The sequence below is a fragment of the Coenobita brevimanus genome, chromosome 97 (assembly GCF_032717465.1).
Source record: "Coenobita brevimanus isolate Jiangsu-jjx chromosome 97, ASM3271746v2, whole genome shotgun sequence".
Lineage (NCBI taxonomy): Eukaryota > Metazoa > Arthropoda > Malacostraca > Decapoda > Coenobitidae > Coenobita > Coenobita brevimanus.
The window spans coordinates 36,360,880-36,388,584 of NC_137050.1; the positions used below are offsets into that span (position 1 = coordinate 36,360,880).

The following is a 27,705-nucleotide window of genomic DNA, read 5'->3' on the forward strand; positions in this document are numbered from 1 at the left end:
TTACCACACACCACCTATAACACACCATCCTCCCATACACCACCTACCACACACCTTACTACCATACATTACCCACCACATACCAACTGCCACACACCACCTACCACACACCATACTACCCACCACTTACCACCTACCATACACCACCTATAACGCACCAGTTACCACACACCACCAATTACATGCCACCTACCACACACCACCTATAACACACCATCCTACCATACACCACCTACCACAGACCATCTACTACACACTACCTACCAAACACCACCCACTACACACCACGTACCAAACACCATCTACTACACATCACCTACCACACACCACCTACAACACACCACCTACTGCACACCACCTACCACACATCACCCACTACACACCATCTACCATACACCACCCACTACACACCACCAATAGAGAGGTGGCCTGCAGTTCTAATGGATCCAGGTCCGAATCATGGCTGGGGCAGGGAATAATTTAAGGAGCTGAATTCCTATAAGCAGACTTTACTGATCTACCAGAAGACCCGCCGACATGTAAAATACCCCCGCTAATACCAATACACCAGTCCTGTATGAGACAGCCCTAGCATGTACAGTATTTAGTTTTGGACGGTGGATGTTAGGGCCGAAGTGGTGACGTGTAGGGTGTCTGGTACGTAGGAGGACTACTGGGCCTTGGAAGCAGGTTGTGAAGCCTGTGACCAGAGTCGGGCACATAAAAAAAAAAAAAAAACTATACACCACCGAGCATACACCACCTACTACACACCACCTACCGCCCAACACCTACTGCACACCATCCGAGCTCACACTATCAACTACGCATCACCTACTGAACACCATATGCCACACACTACCTGCTACACGCCACACACCACACACCACCTAGCACACACCACCAATTAAACACCACATGCTGCACACTACCTACTACACGCCGCACATCACACACCATCTAGCACACACCACCCACTACACACCACCTACTACATACCACCTACCACACACCACCTATTAAGCACCACTTGCCACACACACTACCTACTACACGCCACATACCACACACCACCTACTAGACACCACCTACCACCCACCACCCACGACAGACCGCTTACCACACAACGTTCCACCTCACCCCACGTCAGTCTGCCTCACTCCATCACCATCGCCACGACGCTACGTAACCATTTCCTTCCTCAAGCATCACATTACATTACCGCACACTGGCGACGCCTCCCACCACCACACCACCACCACCACCACCATCACCACCACCACCACCACCATCACACCACACACTTGCATCAGCACCCTGACACTACCACCAGTCCTTCATAATACACCACACCACAACGCCACACACATGCACTACATCCTCTCACTCACCGCACCACAGCACAGCACGCTTTCACCACCTTGGCACACCATAACACCACAGCTTGCACTTGTTGTCCACTTTTCACGACACTAACATCACACACTTTCTGCACTGCCCACCACACCACACCATAACAGCACACCATATACTGTAATCACACCTCCCACCACATCACACACTTGCAACATCTCTCATCACATCACACCACAGAACCACACCACCCACTTGCCCCACTTCTCACCACATCACACACGTGCACCACTTCTCATTACACTACACACTTGCACCATCTCTCACCAAAGACGCACCACCACATCACACACTTGCACCAACTCACCACACCACACTTGCACTACCTCACCACACACTGTACTATCTCTTACCACACCACACACTTGCACCACTTCTCACCACACCCGACACTTGCACTACCTCTTACCACACCACACATTTGCACCATCTCTCACCATGCCACAAACCTGCACCACCTCTCACCACACAGTACACTTGCACTATCTCCCACCACACCACAGCCTTTCACCACGCCTCACCATGCCACATCCTTGCACCACCTCATACCACACCACACCAAAACATCATAGCACACACTTGCTGGACTTCCCCTGCACAGCAACGCCATACTCCTGCACAACCACTGGCTGTCCTATCACCACATACCAATTCCAACTCTCACCACTACAGTATTACAAACACACCACAACACTATCACTTGCCACATCAGCGCCACACTACCATTAACATCTACACATCTCACACTACCATAGCAAATGCAATACTTTATTACTATAATACCAATAATTTCTCTTCCACTTCATAAAAGCATCTACCTACCACAAACCATCATACAAAACACTCCCACCTAGAGCAGGTCAACCACAAACTACCCTATCACACAACACCTTATCACATACGACCCTACCCTATCACACGCCACCTATCACACACATCACTACCACACACAACCTTCGTTGCAAATCACCCTATCACGCATCACCTACCACCACACACCACTTACGACATGTCACCTAAGACACAGCACCCACCACATACAGCCTACCGTACACTACCTGCCACACACCGTCCTACCTCACATCACTTCGGCGTACATATCTCCACCACCATCGTCACGACATGCCATTCCATAACCATTCCCTCCTCCGGGGCATCACACCACCACACCACACACTTGCACAGCTGGTCACCACATCACTGACGCACCACAGCACAAAGCACTTTCACCACTTTTCGTTACATCGGACACTTGCACCACTTCCCACCACATCATTATACCACACACACACACACACATACACCACCTCACCATACGTCAGCACAATACACTTAATCACCACTCACCACACCATACCGCACCACACCACAACACCACCGCCTGTTTCATCATCACCACACTACCACTGACAGCCATACCACCCACACCACCACACCACATGCAACATCACACTACCACCAAATACTTCAGTTTCACACAGTTAAGTGCGTTTTCAACCACAAACGCTACCCTACGGCATGCACACCCAACCCCACCACCCTACCACAAACCACCCTACCGTGCGTCACCTTACCTCACATACCACCCTACCACACACAACAGCACCATCGTACCACACATACCACCCTAACACACACCACCCTACCGCACACCACTCTATTGCGCACCACTCTACCACGCACCATCCTACCATACACATCACCCTACCATGCACCACCCTACCACACATACCACCCTGCCACACATACCTTCCTACCACACATACCAGCCAACCACATACGACCTTACCGAGCACCACCCTGCCATGCACCACCCTACCACACATACCACCCTACCACACACCACTCTACCTTTCACCACCCTGCCACACATGTAACCCAGTCACACACACCACTCTACCCCCACCCCCCAAAACACCACCTTACTGCACACCACTCTACCACACACCATCCCACCACACAACATCAGTCACAATTCACCTGCTATATACTCTCTACCACTCACCATCTGCCACACATCACCCTGCTACACACTACCTAAACGCATCATCTACCACACGTCACCTACCACACACCACCTACCATACACCATCTACCACACATCACTCTACCACACATCACCTGCTACACACCAACTACCACACACCACCCTACCACACTCCACCCTACCATACACCACCCTACCCCACACCACCTGTCACACGCCACCGTACTGCACACCATCTTCCACACACCATCTGCCATGTTAAGCCACCTCTCTCCATCGCCGACACCGCAATACAGCATAACCATTGACTCCGCCAGATCATCACACCATAACACCACACCGGCAACACCTTCCACTACACCACCATCATCACACAATTCAGTACTACTGCTCAACACCACTCACTTGTATCACCATGTCTCATCACACAAGCACCACTACATCTTTACATACCAGTACACAACACCACATCGTCACCACCTTTCACTACACAACACCACACGCCTGCACCATCTCCCACCACATCTCACCACAACACCACTCATTGCACAACCTCCCACAACACCGCAACATCACACACATGCACCACCATCCACCACACCATACCACACCACAACACCAAACACGTGCACCATCACACCACACCAAACCACCAGGTTCAAATCCCGGCTGGGGCAGGGAACAGTTTAAGGATTTGAATTTCATTAAATCAGGCTTTACTGATCTACCAGAAGACCCGCCGACATGTCGTAAAAATACCCCCGCTAATACCAATACACCAGTCCTGTATGAGACAGCCCTAGCATGTATTCAATATGGACGGTGGGTGTTAGCGCCGAAGTGGTGACATGTAGAGGTGTATGGTATGTAGGAGGACTGCTGGGCCTTGATAGCAGGCTGTGAAGCCTATGCTCAGAGTCGGACACATAAAAAAAAAAAAAAAAAAAAATCGCTTTTTCACCATCTCTCACCACAACACAGCACCTGACACCTGCACCATTTCCCACCACACCATACCACACCACAACACCACACACCACACCACACCACACCACACCACCACACCACACCACACCACACCACACCACACCACACTACACCACTTCACTATTTCACCATCGCTCACCACATCGCAGCACCACACACCTGCAACGTCTCCCACCATACCACATGGCACACTTGCACCATCTCTCACCGCCCCATCACCATACCACTGCACATCACAGCACCATCATCAACCACATCAACACCACACCACTACCAGCGTCCACACCTACCACATTATCATATCTACCTCATTACGATGCCATATGCAAGACCCCACAACCACATTACTAACCACTTTACCTCCACACCATACAAGCACCTTCCTACCATACACTTGCCATCCCCACACCACTTACCACTCACAGCCGTATCACACAGTTTATCACATGCAAGCCTAGCCTCACGCAACTGCTGAACTATCATGTTGCTACTTCAACATATATCGCACAACCACTCAGCATCACCTACCATACTCACCACCGTACTACCAAAACTTCCACTTCATGAGATGCTTGTAACCAGAATCTAACTTGCCATACCCAACAATCAAACCGCTTAACCACAAAGTCTACCACACCAAATGGAATACCTACCATACTACCACACGCTGCACTCCACACTTCCACAAAAATTATATTATTGTGTTAGACCCACATCGTCTCATTTACCACATCCAATAATCATACATTACTACTCGAGTACAACTGCCTATCACCTTACTGCCACACATTCACACCACATCGCCGTACCATACCACAACACACACACACACACACACACACACACACACACACACACACACACACACACACACACACACACACACACAACAACAACACATTCACACCACATCGCCATACCATACCACAACACACACACACACACACACACACACACACACACACACACACACACACACTACCACCACCACCGTATTGTCTCTGCACTCTAATTGCCATCACACTACATCACACAGAAACAGTACTCAGGAAACACAGCAATGCCGCACCTGAACTTTGACCTTGACTCATGGACTTTGGCTTTTTATGTCTGCATCAAACTGAATCACTTCCTTGCAGACCTACACACACTTCATGTGCAGGTCTTGAGATGTTTCAACCTATACATAGACTATATGCATAAATACATCTATACATCCATCATCCAATCCTATGTTTCCCCATGAGGATTGTAAAATCCCGGGGCTAGGCAAGTTGGTCCTGACCAGCCTCACTTCTCCCTGAGTGGCATTACATGAGCAATAAACCCCAACTACCCCTTAGATATAACCCTACACAGGCTCAATCCAATTGGAAAGCCTTAATTACCCACTAAACCACCAGGCGCCATAATTTGGTTATATGCTTACAACCCAGCGTAGTAAATAGTTTCCTGGTGTACAGGAAACCATTTGGCTTGTCACTCAGTGTAGAGTCACCCATAGGCAGGAGGAAGAGGAAAGAATGAAGGAAAGAAGGACAGAAGAGGGAGTATAAAGTCACTCGCAGGCAGAGGGCCGAGGAAAGAATGAAGGAAAGAAAGACAGAACAGGAAGGAAGGAAGGAAGAGAGGCAAGGGCAGACACCCAAAGCAGCACGGTGAGCGCCCCCACCTACCACCATACTTATGTAAATACTTACACAGAAACCGGTTCAGTCACATCAGCTACGGCTTTGGCGTCTGTAATAAAGTTATGTCACAATATCACCCATTCACGCTGCAGCCTCACCACGACACACCTCACCACACCACCATCCTTATACCACACCTCACAACGTAGTGCCAAACCTCCTTTCTTGCTACCACAAACTCTGTCCACTCCTCACCACACCACAGTATCTACCCCATAATTTCTACCACACCGCACAATCATACCCCACACTGTGCACCACCACAGATCATAGAGCCACACGTCACATTAAAGCAACCACACTTCACCACACCATCACATCTACCTTCCACCTTACCACCACAGACACACATTACACTCCATCACACTACACTGCACCACAATATGTACCTCCAACGTCACGTATACATCTCACCATGCCGCGCCACACCACCATCCGCCAGCACACCACATGTATCTTCCACTACGTTACCACACACCACTCACCACACATCATACACTCCACCACACCACAAAACCTGCCTGCCAGTTTACTTTCAGAAACTCACACAGCATGTTCCAGCATCCCTACCGTGACATATATGATGGCGGATGTGCTCTGGTCGGTGTGGGTGTGGTGGTGGTGGGAGTGGTGAGTCTCGGAGTGCACGAGGGCGGCCTGGTACACTGCTGGTAGTAGTCCCTCCACGCAGTCACCCCCCGGTCTGTGAGGGGCAGAAACGCGGCGTGAGAGAGAGAGAGAGAGAGAGAGAGAGAGAGAGAGAGAGAGAGAGAGAGAGAGACGGGTAAAGATCGGATATTGCGTGGTTTACTGTTCTATGGAGATGCATGGTCACATAACTCCGCAAATGCGCAATACTGTGCGTGAAAAATCCCTGTTACTGTAGGGTATACCCGTACTTTCAGCCATTGAACCTGAGCCTCTCATTTACTGACCAGGCCATCCCTTACAACACCAAGCGGACTTTGAAAAAAAAAATGAATACCTTGCTGTTCAACTAGAATAGGTTTATATTTTTTTACATAAATACAAAACAGATAATTTGCAGCCTAACAGATACAAACTGTACACCACACGCTTAGGGGGAAAGCTTTCAGGGAAACTTAAGGAGAGGATTTGAAAAGGATCGTAGAGACCGACTTGAAGGGGAATTTAACGTAGAGAGTGGCTTGAAAGTGACTAAGAGGAGGACTAGAAGGAGACTTATTCTCTTCAGTGCAGTGGCCTATATTATGATGTTCTTGCTACTTCCAGACGATTTATAATTTCCTTGAGATAGATTTTTCGAACTTGTAATACAGTCTTCACTAACGCCTTCACTACTACGGGACAACTCTTAAGCTTACTCTAATCGCCAAGATTTAGTAAGGATAAACTGCCACCTACGTCACCAGATTCAGGAACTTAAAGAAAAGCGTGACTGGAACCTATATGGAATCTTGATAGGGGGATAGTAGGAAGTTGAATGAGGCCGTAGGATGGAACAGCAGAAAGACTGAGAGAAACAACCCCTTCAGTATGATGCGGTCTCTCATTTATTCACACCACCACCAGACGAGTTTTAGAATAATTTTGTTCAATTCTTAGTAGTCATGGAGTTTATTAAGACTGCATCTAATCCCTCCAGTTTGAAAAGACATCTGAGAAAAAATCGACGAGATAGGAAAAATAATCTATAGAATATGCGTCATCAGATTCAAGGAGATAAGAGGAAACCTGGAGAGAGACTTTAGGGAGGACCAAGAGAGAGCTTATGGGGGGGGAGGGGACTTGGAGAGATACTTGGAGGAGAACTTGGAGAAAAACTTGGAGGGGGAGCATTTAGAAAGGCATGGAGGGAGACTTGAAGACAGACTTGGAGCGGAGACTTGGAAAGAGACTTAGAGAGGGACTTGGAGAGAATGTTGAGGAGAGACCTAGAGGGGGACGTGGAGAGAGAATTCATGACGAACCTGGAGAGAGGTTTGGAGGGTGGAGGGAAGGGGGGGAGAGAGAAACAGCTTGACGGAATAATCTGTAACCAATCATCACCATTCTCTGCTCCTTACCTCGCCCGCAAGCAATGAATACCGAATGAGCACAATACCCGAACACGTCACCCCGGTCTGGTTGACGGGCTAAGTTATTCATTAGTGCCATCACCTCAACAGTGGAATCGGAGAAAATGCTGCAGCTTCGAAATTAACGTGCCATTAGTACCAAAAACACAGATGTACATTTCGTTTACCCCGTTCGGCATGACTGACAGGGAAAGCAACGTAACGAACATTCCTTCACACAATCACACACAACCATCGATTGACAAGTATTGGTTCACGGTTCAGCTTTATGTGCGAACTGCCTCTTATCCGCTCTAGAAACTGATGGTTTATATTTTTTTGTTTTTTTGCTACCTCCATATGATTTTATTCAAATAAGAAGAGGTTTTCGATGTAGAGGGGTTTGATACAGGCTTCATTAACTTCGACCTAGGTCAATGAAACGGAGGTTGGGAGAGACCCGCTTGGAGTGAGGTGTTTAGATTCGGTCTCCATTAATGCAGGAAAAGAAAAAGCAGCATAGCAGGTCCCCTTCCCGTGACGCTCAGGTAAAGTTAGGAAGGATGACATATATTAAACTTTCGCTGACGTTCTCTGTTAAGCAATTTCCTGGCAATCGAGGAGGTGGAAGAATGTGTGTGTGTGTGTGTGTGTGTGTGATTAGAGAGAGAGAGAGAGAGAGAGAGAGAGAGAGAGAGAGAGAGAGAGAGAGAGAGAGAGAGAGAGAGCATTCATTATTACAGAGCAATTGCTGGCACTGGTGCGGGTCGAAGCGAGATAATTGGGGATATAAGGTACACTAGCATATGCACTGCATCAGAGAAAGAGAGAGAGAGAGAGAGAGAGAGAGAGAGAGAGAGAGAGAGAGTTTTGTGTCATTAACCTGGCCAGCGGTGGAAGTGATCACGTTACCGGGTATTGTTGTTGCTTCTCAAATTACGGTTCGGGTAATTATGGACAGTTCCTCCATATACCGTGCTTCACTGCCATGTCGCCATTTTTTAGTGTTAATTCTGCCACCTTCGGATGATTTTATTAAGTACAGCAAAACCAGATCAATGGAGAGAGTTTCTTTTCCAGTGCTGAGAGAGTTTCATACTTGTAGAGTATTATCCGGTTTTGCTCTAATAGCCGGTTATACACGTATGAACGTACCTCATCTCCCTTCATATCCCCCACAGGGAGGGTGGTGAACTGCAGTGGGAGTACAGCTTCAGCCTGCAATCGACTGGGTTCGTGTTTCAGAAACGAGCTGGGGCTGCTGTTAGTACTACAAGCATAACTACTACTACTTCTGCTACTACTGTTACCATGACTACAACTTCTATTACTATTACTGTCACTTCCACTACTACAACTACTACCACATCTACTGCTGCTGTTGCTGCTGCTGCTACTACTAGTACTACTACTACTGCTATTACTGCTACTATTACTACAGTCAATTAGAAACATGCACAAGGTATCCTTTACTTGAATAAGTATGTAGTAGTGAAAAAATATAAGTATTTAGGCCCTAAAAATCAAGATAACTTCTCAGACAAGCATGACATTGAGTTTAGACTATTTTTTGTGTGCTAAGTTTAATTCATAAATTAGAAAAATAAAGACACTTAAATTACAGACAATACTGTTTTCAATTTAAAGTATACTGTGTCCCTGAGTATGGGCTATATCTTTTGGACATAAAAGTTATGTTAAAATTATGTTTTAAAGAACATTTGAAAGTGCATACGCAAATGATTTGAAAATGATTTATAACTTACCCAGAATTGTAAGCAACCACAGTATGTCAATGGCGGCAGAATTGCTTTTACTACGAAATCAGGTAGGATTTGTTTAAGCTAGGTATTTTAAATCGGCCAGTAGGAAAAATGATATTGTTTTTAAGTTCTTTTATCCCTTTATTACCTGGCGCCACCAGGCAACACGTTTACTGACATTATTTAGAGAAACTTATGACACAGATATAGCTGAAAATCCATAAGATATTGTAAATGCACGGATACACCGGGTTCAAAACCATGAACATCTTAGAGGGATGCAGACTGTATAAACAACACATACATCAAGTAATGTGTGACATAAACTACAATTTAATGTTGAATATATATGGTTCTGCTTCCGAGATGAGTACAGTAATTATGTAAATAGCTATTGAACATTACTTGTACAGACCTGTTCCTTGTAATTATTATAAGGGAAACGAATGAGCGATGTTTACTTTCGGTTAAATTTGGAAATGAGCGGCCGGCCCGACCCGATCGTCACGCTAAGCAGAAGCTAGTAACTTTTCTCCTATGTGCAGTAGAGTTGAGATTCCTTCTGCATGTGATACATTTAATCAATAAATTTGTTAGCAACTAAAAACTCACCCATAAAGCCGTAGGAACCCCTTGGAATCTCGAGCTTTCCAAGGGAGTGTTCGGCTCTAATCGGTGAATGCCTTACTTATGAAATCAATTAAAAAAGATTTTCCGTCGTAACACTGTGTTTCATGGCATCAGCTCGAGCAATTACATATCGGAGTTTTTTTTTTTTTTATGCGAAGAAGAAGGAACCAAAGGCCATGAGCCCGCAATAACAGTTCCCTCCAAGAGAAAAACAAAATACAAGAGAGAGCCAAATTCAAGATCCAATCACTTCGAGATGCCTAGACACACTGCGTTTGAAAGACTGGAGATCATAGGCAGCAGGAAATACAGACGGAGGGAGACAGTTCCAGAGTTGACCTGTTGCATAAATGAAGGACTGGGAGTAACGGTTAACTCTTGCATTAGAGAGTTGGACAGAAAAGGGATGAGAGTTTGTTGCTAGACGGGTGCTACGCGCCCGTCGTAGAGGTGGAGGAATGCATGCAGACAGCTCAGAGGAGCAGTGACCATTAAAGTATCGATAGAAAAGAGATAAAGATGTAACAGTGAGGCGAAGAGACAGAGGTTGAAGGGAGTCAGTAAGAGGAGGAGAGTTAATGAGACGAAAAGCCTTTGACTCCACCCTATTGAGAAGAGCTGTATGTGGGGAGCCTCCCCACACATGAAAGTTGTACTCCACAAAGGGGCGGATAAAACCCCTGTATAGAGTCAACAATTGTGCAGGGGTAAAGAAAGAACGGAGTCGGCTTAGCACACCCAATCTCTTGGAAGCAGATTTTACAAGAGATGTAATATGATCTTTCCAAGATAAGTCCCGAGTAAATGAAACCCCAAGCATGTTCAAGGATGATGCAGGATTAAGCTGAATATTATTAAACATTAGTGGGTATACCTGTGGAAGATTTTGACGGGTTGATAGGTGTAAGAACTGAGTCTTAGATGCATCAAAAACAACAAAATTATTTTTACCCCAGTCAGAGATACGAGCCAAGTCAGACATTAGGTGTGCCATAGCCTCATCCCTTGTTTGTTGAAGTAACTGCTGAGATGGGCATTGCGGGAACCGAATGGAAAGGTGAAGGGTGGAGTCATCAGCGTATGAGTGGATAGGGTTAGATGTACAGCTTAGAAGGTCATTGATGAATAAAAGGAAGAGAGTTGGTGATAGGACAGAGCCCTGAGGAACACCACTGTTGATAGATCTAGGAGAAGAACGATGGCCGTCTACAACAGCGGCTATAGAACGACCAGAAAGGAAGCTAGCAATGAAGGCACAGATAGAAGGATAGAAACCGTAAGATGGCAGTTTGGAAATTAAAGATTTATGCCAGACTCGATCGAAAGCCTTTGAGATGTCAAAGCTTTCGCCAAAGTCCCGAAAGGAGGATGATCAGGAGTCTGAAAGGTAGGTGAGAAGATCGCCAGTGGAGCGTCCCTGACGGAACCAGTACTGACGATCAGAAAGAAGGTTGTGATAGGAAAGATGCCTTAAAATTTTTCTATTGAGAATTGACTCGAAAACTTTTGAAATACAGGATGTTAACGCAATTGGAGGATAGTTGGAGGGTTGGGAGTGGTCACCCGTCTTTGGGACTGGCTGAATGAGAGCAAATTTCCAGCAAGAAGGAAAGGTACAAGTTGACAGACAAAGGCGAAAGAGTTTGCCTAGGCAGGGTGTAAGCACAGAAGCACAGTTCTTGAGAACAACAGGAAGGACTCCATCAGGCCCATATGCCTTGTTAGTATTGAGGCCAGTGATGACAGAAAATACATCAGCTGAAGAAATTTTAATGTCAGCCATGAGGAAGTCAGAGGGGGGAAGTGATGGAGGAACAGCACCGGAATCGTCACGCTCTCACAAAGTGCACTTTACTGGTTTATATGTGTACGAGTATAGTACTGGTGTAAAGTTTTCATATATCACGTGATACAAAATAAAGCTGGTTGATTGACTGACTACTACTACTACTACTACTACTACTACTACTACTACCATAACCACTACTTCTACTACTACTGCTACTACTACTTCTTATCTACTGTTTACACACAGGTAGTTTTTGTTTATATGCAGGCAGAACAAGAGGCATGGAGAAAGCTACAATAATTTAGCCTTTCCTGCATAAACAAATTTCAAGACATATCTGGATGTTAACCGCTGGACTCGCGTGACGTATTCTGTTAGTTAAAGACCGTTTCAAATCGGATGCGATGCTACCTGTGCTATGGACGCAAGCCCGCTATTGTTAAGATGTGACTTTTCACACCGAAAGCGATGTCAACGAGTTAAGTTGCAGATGCTGCGACCAGTTTTATCACTGGAACCATGGAGACAGTACCTAGTGGTCCTATGAGGAGGTGGAGGAAAAGGAAGAGAAGCAATTATTGCTCACACTAGCCATTTCCAAGAAAATAACAAAGAAATGGGTACGAGACAAATGTAAAAAGATCAAAGCTGGGCGAATACCATCACCTTATTCAGGAAGTTTCAGATGATGAGAAAAAAATTCAGACAATAATTTAGACTGTCTCCCACTCAGGTTAGTGAATTCTAATGAATGATTCAACAAGACATCCAGAAACATGATACAAACTACAGGCCGTCCATAAATGAGATGGAAAGGCTGGCAGACTGTGGTAACTGACTCCTCAAGCGTTCTACTGTAGTGTGCATGCATGGCGGAAGCTGTCGAGAAAAATCGGCGATCTGGAAAGCTATGTTAGCGACGTTGCACGCCACCATTACTTAACATCGCATCCCGTCTGAAGAGTCTCACTCAAAACAACACAAGCAAATGAAAGCTGCCCATCCGCGGCGTAGCTAGCTTCTCTTGTGGTGTGAAAAGACCTTAAAATAAAGAAAGCATCATGGGATTGAAGATGTTAATTACAAAAGTAGGCTGATTGTAAATGTCTTTGTGAATATGAGTCTTGTCATATTACTCAGAATTTTCTCTCCGGCTGTAATAATGTGTAGTACCGAACCCAGCTGAGCAAAATATTCTGTGTGGAAAATAAAATGAGTCCTTCAGTGTGAGAATAATATATATATATATTTTGGCCTGGATGCAAGTGATTTGCAAATAAACGCAGCATTTCTGTTAAATTATATTTGGAACTCCATTTTGCTGGTTCGGCTTTACGTGAGTGGTTTAGTCATTAATTTTATTTTGGCTGCCATTTGACGATATTATTCATGTCAGGAGAGACCCGTACTAGCGAAGTGATTAAAACTGTTCTACTCGATGACGTCATTGTTGTATTCTTGCTGCTGCCATACGGTTGCATTCGGCCTAGGAGAGCACCCGAATAGCTGAAGGGTTGAGGGACTTTTTGAATCCCATAATTTGAAAATTCTCCCATCCATCCATCCATCCATGATCCAATCCTACAGTGTCCCATGAGGAGCGTAGGAGCCCGGAGCTAGGCAGTTGGTCCCGACATAATTTTAAACTGACTAAAGTCATCGGAAATATAAAAAAATAAAATAAAGTACGTCATCGGATTGAATGGACTAACATAGCCTTGACTCCACGTTGTTGGTTCGGCCACTGGCTTTTGTGTGTGTGTGTGTGTGTGTGTGTGTGTGTGTGTGTGTGTGTGTGTGTGCAATTCTTGCTACCGTTGGATGATCATAAACATTTTTACATTAGATAATGCCTCATACTGGTATATTCTTGGCTATTTTCAGGCGATTATACTAGGTTGAGAGATTATTCTAAATGGAAGGGAATATACTGCTAATTAACTCCCTCAGTATAAGAGGTGTCCCACGGCTGAGGAAAATCGTCTGGGGTGGCAGGAATAAAAGCAGACTTAGGTCCTCGATTTAAAGGGATTAATCATCTTAGCTTAACTGCCTAAGTCCTAGTGACGGTTTTTTAACAGAATACCAAGACACTAGGTGAATGAGAGCAATGCGAAGATATTATTATTATTATTATTATTATTATTATTATTACTGTTGTTGCTGTTGGAGAAAACTTTAAAGCAGCACAACCCCTAAATCCTACAGCACCATTTTCACAAAGCATACACTCACGGTCCTTTCCCTTACCCCATTACAGTTCCAGCTCCTCCTACCCAGTTTTTGCTTTTGTCCCCACACCCATTGTTTTATCCCCCCTACACTCTCTCTCTCTCTCTCTCTCTCTCTTGAAGGATATTCTAAAATGAGCCTTCACTGGACTCAAATACCTTCTGGAAACACCAATTTCCACAGGGTATACTGCCCTCCCCCCCCTCTCCATCGCCTACAAACATTCCATCCCATCCCATCCATTCATTTGCTCGCCACACCCATTTCTTTACCCCCTTGTGACCTATTTCATGTCTCGATACAGGTCAATGGAAGCTTTCTCTGACCGCTCCCATCCCAAGGCAGTTTTACGTTGACTAAAATCGTTCGGAGACAGCAAGAATAAAATAAATGTATCGCCAGTTGAAAGGTTACTCTTGCTCAACCTTACCCACCTAACCGCTAGAGGTCCTTCAGTTCATAAATATTATCGCTATTTAGCCGCCAAAATTAAGCATCACAATAGACTACGTCGTTAAGGGGTTAATTAGCCAAACTGCAGTGATATAATGCGTAATGTATTTTCAATCACCGGTAGGATGACGTCTGTCTATTAAATTCTATCTCCAGAATTCTATTCTGTTTTGAAGGGACATTTCGAAGTGGAGAGTTAAATAAAGCCTTTAGCAACGCCTTCAGATTGAGAGGGATTTCCTAAGGTGGAAGAAAATCGTCTGGAGGTAAGAACAAAAAGCTGTATAAGAGATCACGGTAGTGAAGGAGTTAATTCATGCTAACAGAGACCATTTTGTCAACGAAGAGATCTTTTGGTAGTGAAGGAGCTGGACTCGGTCCCCTTTCACCCTTCGAGGCAGTACCCAAACGCATTTTTATATTTTGTTACGACTACCACAGGGCGATTATGTACATCTTAAAAAGGACCTATTGTAGGGATGTAGCTATTTTCCATTCGTTTGTGGTGCCTTGTGGTGTGTGTGTGTGTGTGTGTGTTTGTGTGTGTGTGTGTGTGAGAGAGAGAGAGAGAGAGAGAGAGAGAGAGAGAGAGAGAGAGAGAGAGAGAGAGAGAGCATATGCATGTGTGTTTATAACGTTTATCCGCTTTAGAGTTGGGGGGATTACGTGTGTGTGTGTGTGTGTGTGTGTGTGTGTGTGTGCATCGGAGTTTTAGCCAGCAGAGGTAAGTGGGAAGCGATGAGATTTCTGGCCTTTTTTTTTTCCTCTTGATATTGTAAGATGGATAGTGCAAACTGGGTCTACTTGGCGTGATAAAAGTTTAGATCCAAGTTTCTTCCTATTTAATGAACACCAACAGGAAACTATGCACGCGATACTCACATATACCTTGTCTTGGCGTATGAAATAGCTAGTCCTTCCCAGTTTTTGACCAAGTGTGGGAAACTGGGATCAGAGGTTAAAGAGACGGGTGAGAAAAATATGAGAGAGAGAGAGAGAGAGAGAGAGAGAGAGAGAGAGAGAGAGAGAGAAGCCACCAAGTTTGTGTAGAGGTGGAAATGGAGGATCAAGGAAAGTCTCGAGTGGGCGAGGAGAGGAGAGATTTGGGGTCGAAATTGATGGAGAGAGAGAGAGAGAGAGAGAGGGGGGGGGGTATACAAAGGACGGATTGGGATGAAGGACGGTTGGTGATGGTGAAGGAGAGGTTAGGGGGGTGAGGGGTGAGGGTGAGATGAGGGAGAAGTGAGTATGGTGGAGGGTGATTAGAGCTGAGTGAGAGATCAAGGAGGAGCTGGGTTGGTGGATAGGTGAGTGTGAGGGAGAGGTGAGAGGATGCGGTGAGAGACAGGTGAGTGAGAAGGAAAGAAAATAGAGGAGTGGTGTTTGTGTCCAGTAATTAGACCATAACAATCAGCCAGTTTCATACTCAGGTGTGGGAACCCTAGGGTAGACTACTGTAAACTGTACAAATATTAAACTCTGATATGGTAGTGGGAGGTCTTCTTAATAAATAACCTGAAGTAAGTCAGAAGTACCATAGTATCTACGTGCTTCATCTTTCACAGGTTAGGAGTAGATTACCAACTTCCGTCCTTGGGGGTATTACATGTTCGAAAAACCTGAATACCACTCAGGAGATTCTAACTAATGCACACAAGACACTTGACTGTTACCACCTCTGGAGCCTTTAACCCCTTAGACCCCAAGTGTGCGTTAAGAAGATACAGTAAATATTTTGGTCTTTAGCAACAATTGTGTGACCGTATTTGTAGGTTATGTACTACAGACAGCCTTAAAGAAGAGGCCGAATTAGAGGTGATAAAGAAGGGTGAGCGAGAGAAATGAAGAGGGAAGATATGAAGTGGGAGGTGAAGGTGGCACAGAGGTGGATATGAGCGAAGTCCCAGAGAGGGTGGGGGCTGGATGACGACTTGAAGCAAGACACGGGGAAGGTTGAAGGGAGACCTAGAGAGACAATTGTGGAGACACATGAAGGGAGACTTGAAGGAGAACATAGAAGAGGACTTAACTGGAGCTAGAGGGGAACCTCAAGGGTGAACCAGACGAAAACTTTAACACACTACAAGATTTTACCACAAAAATGAATGATACTTGTCAGACCAAGAGGGGTCGAAGGACCAGAGGTGGAGCTAGAAGAGCATTCAACAATGCTCAGACCTAGCCATGCTGGATAATGCTTTATATTTCACTATTTTTATTCATATTATTATCCATATTATTATTACGGGTATTCATATTCATATTATTATTATTATTATTATTATTATTATTACTATTACTAGTAGTAGTAGTAGTAGTAGTAGTAGTTGTAGCAATAGTAGTAGTAGCAGTAGTAGTAGTAATACCGATATTAGTATTTTATTACTTATTTTAAAATTGCGATATTTCAAATGCATTTTGACTAGAGCCTTCAAACTTGGTCAGCTTAGTCGGACAGCGGTTCACTTCTTTTGATCAAGTATGGTGGCAGTCCGTCAACCGGATCTGCGGATATTATCCGGAATACAAAAAAGTAAGTCAGCCACGCTATCACAAGTACCTCTTAAGCTAGGAAGCTAAAATTTTACTACAGTATAGCCTTAAGGTAGACTCAGTGCGGAAAAGGAGTATGGTTCCAAGCGGCTGATTATTCTCTGAGACCGCCTGGGGTAAAAATATGGGACTCCTCCGGATATTCCGGATGTCACCTAATTTTTCATGAAGGATTAAAGCTAGAGACATCAAACTTGGTGGACTAACAGACTGATGACCTAAGGTGACATACTCGTACACAATACCAAGACCTTGACCTGAAGGCCCCTTTATAATTCAGCTTCATGTAGGCAATGGCTGTGGGAAGTTTTTCTTTATCAAAATTGTCCTTGGACAATTTTACTGTGTTTTACTTATTATTAATTATTATTATTATTATTATTATTATTATTATTAAAGTTTCTCACATCACTGTGGGAAGTTTTCTTACATTTTTTCAGTATTCTTATTATTCTTTCCACTTAGAAAGTAAATAAGTAAATTACCATTACTCGGAGGCTCTTTGGCCTACAGTAGAGCCTTCATCTTCGTCAGGTTAATCGCCCAGCTGGCGGCTTCCTCTGGCCGAATATGATGAGAATTCATCAACCAGATCACCAGTTAATATTCAGAATATTAAAAAAAAAAAAAAAAGAATTCTGAGACTTTATTTCATAAGCCTCTAAACCTAGGAAGCTGAAATCTTACTGCAACGTAGCCTCACTGCCGCCACATTGGGGAAAGAGGTAGGCCCCTATCGTTCCAATTGGCTGAATATTCGCCTGGGGTAAAAAATTGGAACTTCTCCGGGTATTCTGGATGTCACCTACTCGTAAATATTCATTCAGGATTAAAGCTAGAGCCACCACACATGGTGGACTTATGGACTGTGATGACCTGAGGTGACATGCACAGGATCAGTTATTACATTTTTGAAGATTAAAGTACTATGTTTGAGTATATACGTGGACAAAAACGCCACTGCTCAGGGCAAGAGAGTGGCTATGGGAAGTGTTTCTTTATCAAAATTGTCCATGGACAAATATATGGTGTTCTAGTTATTATTATTATTATTATCATTATTATTATTATTATTATTATTATTATTATTATTATTGTTGTTGTTGTTGTTGTTATCATTGTTGTTTTTGCTGTTGTTTGTTGTTGTTGTTGGAAAGCGAGATGGTGCCTTGCAAATGATTGTGATGGAAAGCGAGAGATATATTCTGAAATGGTTGGACCATATGGAGAGAATGGAGAGTGACTAGGAGAGTTTATGCCAGTGAGATGGAAAGGGAGAATGAGATCGGGGAGGAGATGGAGGGACAGGGTGGAGAGGTATATGAATACGGATGGTGTGAGCTGGCGGGAGGGCAGCCTGATGGCGGAAGACAAGGCGACATGGAAGGGGGTTGCTGGTGGCACCCTCTTTAGGACTGAGGCGTCAGGCTATAGACTGAAAGATCTATCTATCTATCTATCTATATTATAGATAGATAGATAGATAGATACATAAATAGATAGATCGACAGATAGACAAATAAAAATACATAGATAGATATATGAATAGATTGACTGATAAACAGAGAGTTGTGTAGTAAGTAAAGTATTGTGTGGTACTTTTATCAGCATATAGCCATTTCATTCTTGGCTGTGTAGGAACGTCGCTCCGAATTTGCCTCACAATGCGCACATTAGTTATCATGTAACCTGATGGCCAAACAGACGGACGGAAAACACAGACACGGATGGAAACATGACTTCCGACAACACACACTGACGGTGGTGTAATGCTTCAGAGAGAGAGAGAGAGAGAGAGAGAGAGAGAGAGAGAGAGAGAGAGAGAGAGAGAGAGAGAGAGAGAGAGAGAGAGAGAGAATATTGATAAAAAGTGTTATGGTTGTATGTCTGAGTGTTGGTAATGAGGAATGATCCAATGTTTGTGTGTCTGTGTGAGTAGACGAGTAAGTGTGTGCGTGTAGGTAGGGGAAGTCCTATGATGAATGGATGATTCAGACAGAGCAATGTTTAATTCTGTTAGTACAGTTTCACTCACCCAGGCCTTCTTACAAATCTCACACAAGCACTTCACTCCACTCTCATCACTCCATTTCATCACTCTTCATACATCACATCAACTCTCGCTGCCTTCCCATTCTTCAGACGCTTCTCAGCATTCTTCACTTTTGCCAGTGCTACGTTTCTTGGCACCACATTCCCTTCATGCACATCACAAAAGCCAATAATGTTTACAGTCGCTCTCACTATTCCCATTCATCATCTCTTCGAAATGCTGTTTCCATCTGCTCCTTATTTCATTTCCACTGGTTAGTATTCTTCGTCTTTCATCCCCCCAAACTTTCGCACTTCTTTCCACCTTCACATCTACTTTTTGCACCTCCTTCCAGATCAGTATCTTCTTTCTCTGAAAATAAGAAAATAATGCGATTTGAGAAATGATCAGTGAGGAAGTCTGTGGATACCAATGTTGAATATGCTTAGATGTTATGGGGATATGGAGATAATGGGTGTGAACAGAGTGGTGAGCAGATCTGAAGGTGGGAGGAGACTTGGTAAACCCAAAGAATGTGGATAAATATGGCGAGTGTTCGAGAAATAGAGGCATGGGAGCTAACGGTGCCAGGGAGCTGACAAGCGATCAAGCTGGGTAGATGAATTTTGTGCAGAAGAGAGTATGACCAGGGTCTGGCACCTCTTAATTCAAATCGTCGGGGTGACTTTGTCAGACAGGTGATTATGAAGCTACGTGCAAAGTGCTTTTTGACCTATCAGATGCAACCAGGATTCCGGGGGTTTGAATGGTGGGTGGATGGGAGTATGGCTCATTCAAATGGCCAAACCTTGATTGGTATCTCATTCTATTATCTTTTTTTTTTCCAGACTCTCCGGACCTCACCACACACCGCCTTGCGGTAGGAGAGGAGGTGTGGATGATGATGGTGATGATACTGTAATTATATATATATATATACTGCCAGACGCCTCAATCCCGTACGGGATGGTCACCAACAAACGACCTCCACGTCGCCCTGTCTCCCGCCATTTCACTGCCCTGTTCCCAGCTCAGACCCCCTCTCTCATATACCTCTCCACCCCATCCCTCCATCTCATCCTCGGCCTCCCCCTCCCTCTCCCCCCCTCCACCTCACTCACATACACTCTCCTCGTCAGTCTCTCACCCTCCATCCTCTCCACATGGCCAAACCACCTCAGTATGTTCCTTCTAACGCTTCCTATCACATGCACATCCACACCACAACGCTCCTTTATATCCTCATTTGTCAGCCTGTCTCTCCATGTGACTCCAAAGGCTCCTCTTAAATAACTCATTTCCACTGCTCTCACTCTTGACTTGTGTCCTTCCAACAACGTCCAAGCTTCACGTCCATACGTTAGAGTTGGTATCACAATACTGTCATGTAGTAACTTTTTCACTTCCATGCTCACTTCCCTGTATCTTATTACTGCTTTCAAGAAACCAGCAACCTTTCTTCCTTGTTGTACCCTTTCAAGCACTTCACCCTCCAAACTTCCATCCTTACTCATCACACATCCCATGTACTTAAAGGTACTCACATTTACCAATTCCTCACCATCCAACCTCATTGTACATTCACTGACTTCACCTCCCTGAAAGACCATCACTTTACTCTTCCCTACATTCACCTTTAGATTCCGTTTCTTACACACTCTCCCAAACTCATCCACCAAGCCTTGCAGCTCCCCTTTGTCCTCACTTAACAATACCGTATCATCTGCAAACAACAGTACAGGGAGTTTCCAAACACTATCCTCTCTCACCAGGGCCACTCCAACATCCACTACCCTACCTTGTACCTACCTTTTATTACCCCATCCATGTACGGATTGAACAACCATGGAGATATAACAGATCCCTGTTTCAACTCAACTCTCAAAGAGAAAAATTCACTCAGTTCACTATCCACACGCACTGCAGCCTTAGCACCATCATACATACTCTTCACAGCATTCAACATCTTCCCATCTACTCCATATATTCTTAATACTTTCCACAATCCTTGTCTATCCACCCTGTCATATGTTTTCTCCAAATCCATGAAAGCCACATACAACTTCTTTCCCTTCTCTAGAAACTTTTCCTCTAAAGATCTAAGAATGAATATCTGATCTACACAACCTCTTCCCTTCCTAAAGCCTTCCTGTTCTCCAACTAATTCCTCTGTTCTTTCCCTAACTCTGTCAATAAGTATCCTACTATACACTTTTCCTGTTACACTAAGAAGAAAAATGCCCCTATGATTACCACACACTTCTTTTTCCGCTTTTCCATTGTACAAGGGAATAATTATACCTGACTTCCAATCCTCCGGAACTCTACCTTCCTCCCAGGCCAATCTGCACATCTTCCACATCCATTCTACTACTATCTCTCCCCCATGCTTTACCATTTCATCACACACTCCATCAATTCCTGGGGCTTTCCCCGATTTGACTTCCTTCATTGCTTCCACAACTTCTATCCTACTGATTTCTTCCTGCCTTCTTATATATATATATATATATATATATATATATATATATATATATATATATATATATATATATAGTTTCGTTTTGTTTCGTTTTTAAAGGCTCCAACATGCTTGCATGTGTCGGCCTTGGTCACCTAATGGCGGCTCTTCACGCTGCACGATCCATTGCAGCCTTCCTGATCAGTCCCTTAACCCTAAGGTCACACTTAATGACCTCGTCCCATGTCTTTCTCGGTCTACCCCTCATAACCCCACCCCCAGTATTAACACTTCTCACCTTCCTCACCCAATTATCATCCCCCATCTTCTCCACATGTCCAAACCACCTCAATCTACCTCTCCTCATCACAATACCAATACACTCCAGTCCCACCCTACGTCTCAACTCTTCCATCGTAAACCCAGCCCCTCCAGGCCTTGGACGTAGGGACGCACTGCACATCCACCTAATCATAGTCATTTCTGTACGTCTGAGCCGGCGAATATCTTCCTCCTTCACTGCCCAGGTCTCAATACCATACAGCATTACACTCCTAACACATGCTGCATACAAAGACCCCTTATATATATATATATATATATATATATATATATATATATATATATATATATATATATATATATATATCATCATCATCAGCCACTGAGGTCCACTGCAGGACCGGCCTATTCCTACCGAAGCAGAGACAATACAGCCAATGTATTTCTACCCAGCGGCTAAGACTGTCTGGTATAGACTGTATGTAGGGTGAGAAGTGCTTGTGAGTGTGATTGTAGTGTTGTAGTGGCTTTGGATGTGTGTGTAGCCTGTGAACCAAGTGTAATCTGCCCGCCTTAAGTCGATTGGGTGCAAGCATACTTGTATGCGACACTCGACACTGGTTCAACCACAGCACCCTCTATGTCCGCCAGAGTAGTAAGTGGCTCGGCGAACGCTTCCCAATGTTTTTACAACTCTGGTGGGAGGCGAACCCGCGTCCACCAGCGTGCGAAACACACACTCTACCACTCTACCACAGAGGCTCCATATATATATATATATATATATAATGGAGAGAGAGAGAGAGAGAGAGAGAGAGAGAGAGAGAGACAGACAGACAGACAGACAGACAGACAGATTCATGGGTAGATAGATAAATAGATTGATTGGTATAATCTTAAAATTGCGTCTATGGTTTTTTATAATGCGAAGGTTTTGTGGAGCATCAGGTGCCTACGATAAGAGATATCAATATGGATAAGATAAGTAGGAGATATCAAAACAAGTAATTAATGTTTAAGACTGTTTGTACTGTGCCAGAGGCTCACAAAATATCAGGAAAAGTCGACCGCGTAGTTGCGTCGTGCCAGAATTGCCTTCCGTATGACACAGAGGGGCAGGACAGTACTTACATGGTACATACTTGCATCTAATTCGATAATCCCAAGTTCGTGTCTGCCTTTCTGACACTTTGTCAGCAATGCAACCTTGGGTGGAGCATCACGCAAAAATTTTAAGAGATATCAACAAACTCCAAAAGCCAAATGTGTTAAGGACCTTTTGGAGTGTGCTGTAAGCCGAGGAGGTTTCCAGAAAAGTCGCCCACGTACCTGAGTGGTGGCAGAACAGCCGTAAATATGACAAGGGGACAGGGCAATACATTACATATGCAAATACTGTAACTACTTACATTCATCTTATTCTCTAATCCCAAGTTTGTACCTGTTTGCCTTTCTCACTGTAGTGCAGACTTTTTGTGTAGCACGTCATACAAAAACAATAAGAGATGTCAACAGTCTCCAATGTGAGATGTAGGCCCGTAGATATACCATCAGGAATTCGGGTTATTCTTAAAGACTCCATACAATGGCCAGATACTCTGAGTCGTCTCTACCTTTTAAATGTCACCTTTAAAGTGGTACAAGGAGTGGCAATTTCCTGATGTACCCATCGGCCGTAAAGGAATGGCAGGATATACCACTCTCTGTAACAGCTAAGGATGATGGTGATGATGATAATTTGCATGGTGTATATACCACTAATAGAGTGGATAGACAAGGACTGTGGAAAATATTAAAAATATATAGAGTAAATGGGCAATTGCTGAATGCCGTGAAGAGTATGTATGAGGGTGCTAAGGCTGCAGTGCGTGAGGATAGTGAACTGAGTGAATTTTTCTAGCTGGATGGTGGATTGATACAGAGATGTGCCATGTCTCCATGGTTGTTCAATCTGTATATGGATGGGGTTATAAGAGATACAAGGTAGGGTAGTCGATGTTGGAGCGGTCATAATGAGAGAGGGCAGCGTCTGGAAACTTCTTGTACTGTTGTTTGCAGATGAAACTGTATTATTAAGCGAGGACGACGGAGCCCTACAAGGCTTGGTGGATGAGTCTGGGAGAGTGTGTAAGAATCAGAGTCTAAAGGTGAATGTAGGGAAGAGTAAAGTTATGGTCTTCGAGAGAAATGAAGACACTGAACGTACAATGAGGTTGGATGGTGAGGAAATGAAAATGTGAGTGTCTTTAAGTACCTGGGTAGTGTGATGAGTAAGGATGGAAGTTTGAATGATGAAGTGCTTAAAAGGGTACAACAAGGAGGAAAAGTTTCTGGATGTATGAAAGCAGTGATAAGAAATAAGATGGTGGGCACGGAAGTAAAAAAGTCACTGCATGATAGTACTTTGAAACCAACTCTAACGTATGGAAGTGAAGCTTGGACCTTGTTGGAAGGACACAAGTCAAGAGTGAGGGCAGTGGAAATGAGTTATCTAAAAGAAGCATGTTGAGTTCGTGGAGAGACAGACTGGCAAATGAGGAAGTGAAAGAGCATTGTGGTGTGGATGTGGATGAGATAGAAAATGTTAGGAGAAATACATTGAGGTGGTTTGGTCATGCGCAGAGGATGGGGAGCGACAGACTAACGAGGAGAGTGTAAATGAGTGAGGTGGAGAGGGGGAGAGGGAGGGAGAGGCCGAGGATGAGATGGGAGGGATGGAATGCAGAGGTATATGAAAAAGGGGTCTGTGAGCTGGGGGTAGGGCAGTGAAATGGCGGGGAACAGGGCGACAGAGAGGCGATTTGTTTGTAGCAACCCCTTAAGGGATTAAGGCGTCTGGCAATAGAAATAGATAGATATACGACTGAACACTCTACAGCTTCTGCTATGACTCCTTTAGCTGACATTACCCTTCAAACAAACCCCGGAGATTATCCTGAGCATAAAGTATAATTAACTAATCTTTTACAGACCTTTAGAGATGTTGTGACCTTACCTAGTAAACCTGTGAGAAAGACAAGTTTTATAAAGCACACCATTGTATTGATCCACTCAGCCAGTTTGTGTCCCGGTTACCCCATAGCTTACGAAAAGAAGCTGACAAGATAGTGCGGGATATGCTTAACCAGGACACAGTTGAACACTTCGTCAGACCGTGGAATAGTCCGCTTTTCCTTGTCCCCAAGAAAGGAGGTGAGTTCAGACCCGTAGTTGATTACCGTAAAATAAACTCTCTCACTGTACCTGGTCGATTACCATTACCAGTCTTAAAAACAATACTCATTTAATAGTTTCTGCTCGTTAAGGTAAAAATAAAAACAATTGAGTGCGACATTTAAAACAATTATTGTCAGTGCTCCTTAAACCATTAATTTTCTTGTATCTGTCGATTACGAAAAATCTGCGGACTTTCAGTGATGTTTTGACAATCTTGAAGTCATTTTTATTTGACTGTCAATAACTTCTCCAGTTTTGTTTATTATTTTTATACTCGATTTTTAACGGTTTGAAGTGATTTTACCAACAAAAACATTTTTAGGGTCAAATACGACCTATTATTATTTGCAGAAATTCCTCTTTTTTCATTTTAGTCAGGAGCCCCAAGATGTCATTTCAAAGCATTGTTCGCACAAATTATTTTATTATTATCTTTTTTTGCTATTAAAAAGATAATAATAAAATAATTTGTGCGAACAATGCTTTGAAATGACATCTTGGGGCTCCTGACTAAAATGAAAAAAGAGGAATTTCTGCAAATAATAATAGGTCGTATTTGACCCTAAAAATGTTTTTGTTGGTAAAATCACTTCAAACCGTTAAAAATCGAGTATAAAAATAATAAACAAAACTGGAGAAGTTATTGACAGTCAAATAAAAATGACTTCAAGATTGTCAAAACATCACTGAAAGTCCGCAGATTTTTCGTAATCGACAGATACAAGAAAATTAAAGGTTTAAGGAGCACTGACAATAATTGTTTTAAATGTCGCACTCAATTGTTTTTATTTTTACCTTAACGAGCAGAAACTATTAAATGAGTATTGTTTTTAAGACTGGTAATGGTAATCGACCAGGTACAGTGAGAGAGTTTATTTTACGGTAATCAACTACGGGTCTGAACTCACCTCCTTTCTTGGGGACAAGGAAAAGCGGACTATTCCACGGTCTGACGAAGTGTTCAACTGTGTCCTGGTTAAGCATATCCCGCACTATCTTGTCAGCTTCTTTTCGTAAGCTATGGGGTAACCGGGACACAAACTGGCTGAGTGGATCAATACAATGGTGTGCTTTATAAAACTTGTCTTTCTCACAGGTTTACTAGGTAAGGTCACAACATCTCTAAAGGTCTGTAAAAGATTAGTTAATTATACTTTATGCTCAGGATAATCTCCGGGGTTTGTTTGAAGGGTAATGTCAGCTAAAGGAGTCATAGCAGAAGCTGTAGAGTGTTCAGTCGTATATCTATCTATTTCTATTGCCAGACGCCTTAATCCCTTAAGGGGTTGCTACAAACAAATCGCCTCTCTGTCGCCCTGTTCCCCGCCATTTCACTGCCCTACCCCCAGCTCACAGACCCCTTTTTCATATACCTCTGCATTCCATCCCTCCCATCTCATCCTCGGCCTCTCCCTCCCTCTCCCCCTCTCCACCTCACTCATTTACACTCTCCTCGTTAGTCTGTCGCTCCCCATCCTCTGCGCATGACCAAACCACCTCAATGTATTTCTCCTAACATTTTCTATCTCATCCACATCCACACCACAATGCTCTTTCACTTCCTCATTTGCCAGTCTGTCTCTCCACGAACTCAACATGCTTCTTTTAGATAACTCATTTCCACTGCCCTCACTCTTGACTTGTGTCCTTCCAACAAGGTCCAAGCTTCACTTCCATACGTTAGAGTTGGTTTCGAAGTACTATCATGCAGTGACTTTTTTACTTCCGTGCCCACCATCTTATTTCTCATCACTGCTTTCATACATCCAGAAACCTTTCCTCCTTGTTGTACCCTTTTAAGCACTTCATCATTCAAACTTCCATCCTTACTCATCACACTACCAAGGTACTTAAAGACACTCACATTTTCATTTCCTCACCATCCAACCTCATTGTACGTTCAGTGTCTTCATTTCGCTCGAAGACCATAACTTTACTCTTCCCTACATTCACCTTTAGACTCTGATTCTTACACACTCTCCCAGACTCATCCACCAAGCCTTGTAGGGCTCCGTCGTCCTCGCTTAATAATACAGTTTCATCTGCAAACAACAGTACAAGAAGTTTCCAGACGCTGCCCTCTCTCATCATGACCGCTCCAACATCGACTACCCTACCTTGTATCTCTTATAACCCCATCCATATACAGATTGAACAACCATGGAGACATGGCACAT

The 27,705-nt window shown here is 43.9% G+C and overlaps 1 protein-coding gene across 1 annotated transcript in view; it reads right to left on the reverse strand.

Annotated features, from left to right (window-relative positions):
• LOC145413720 (uncharacterized) overlaps positions 1-27,705 on the reverse strand; it is a 519,498-nt gene that overhangs the window by 32,324 nt on the left and 459,469 nt on the right. The window contains exon 3 of the mRNA XM_080283376.1: positions 6,649-6,781. Within this exon, the coding sequence (XP_080139502.1) occupies positions 6,649-6,781 (133 nt within the window). The remainder of the gene's footprint in view (positions 1-6,648; positions 6,782-27,705) is intronic.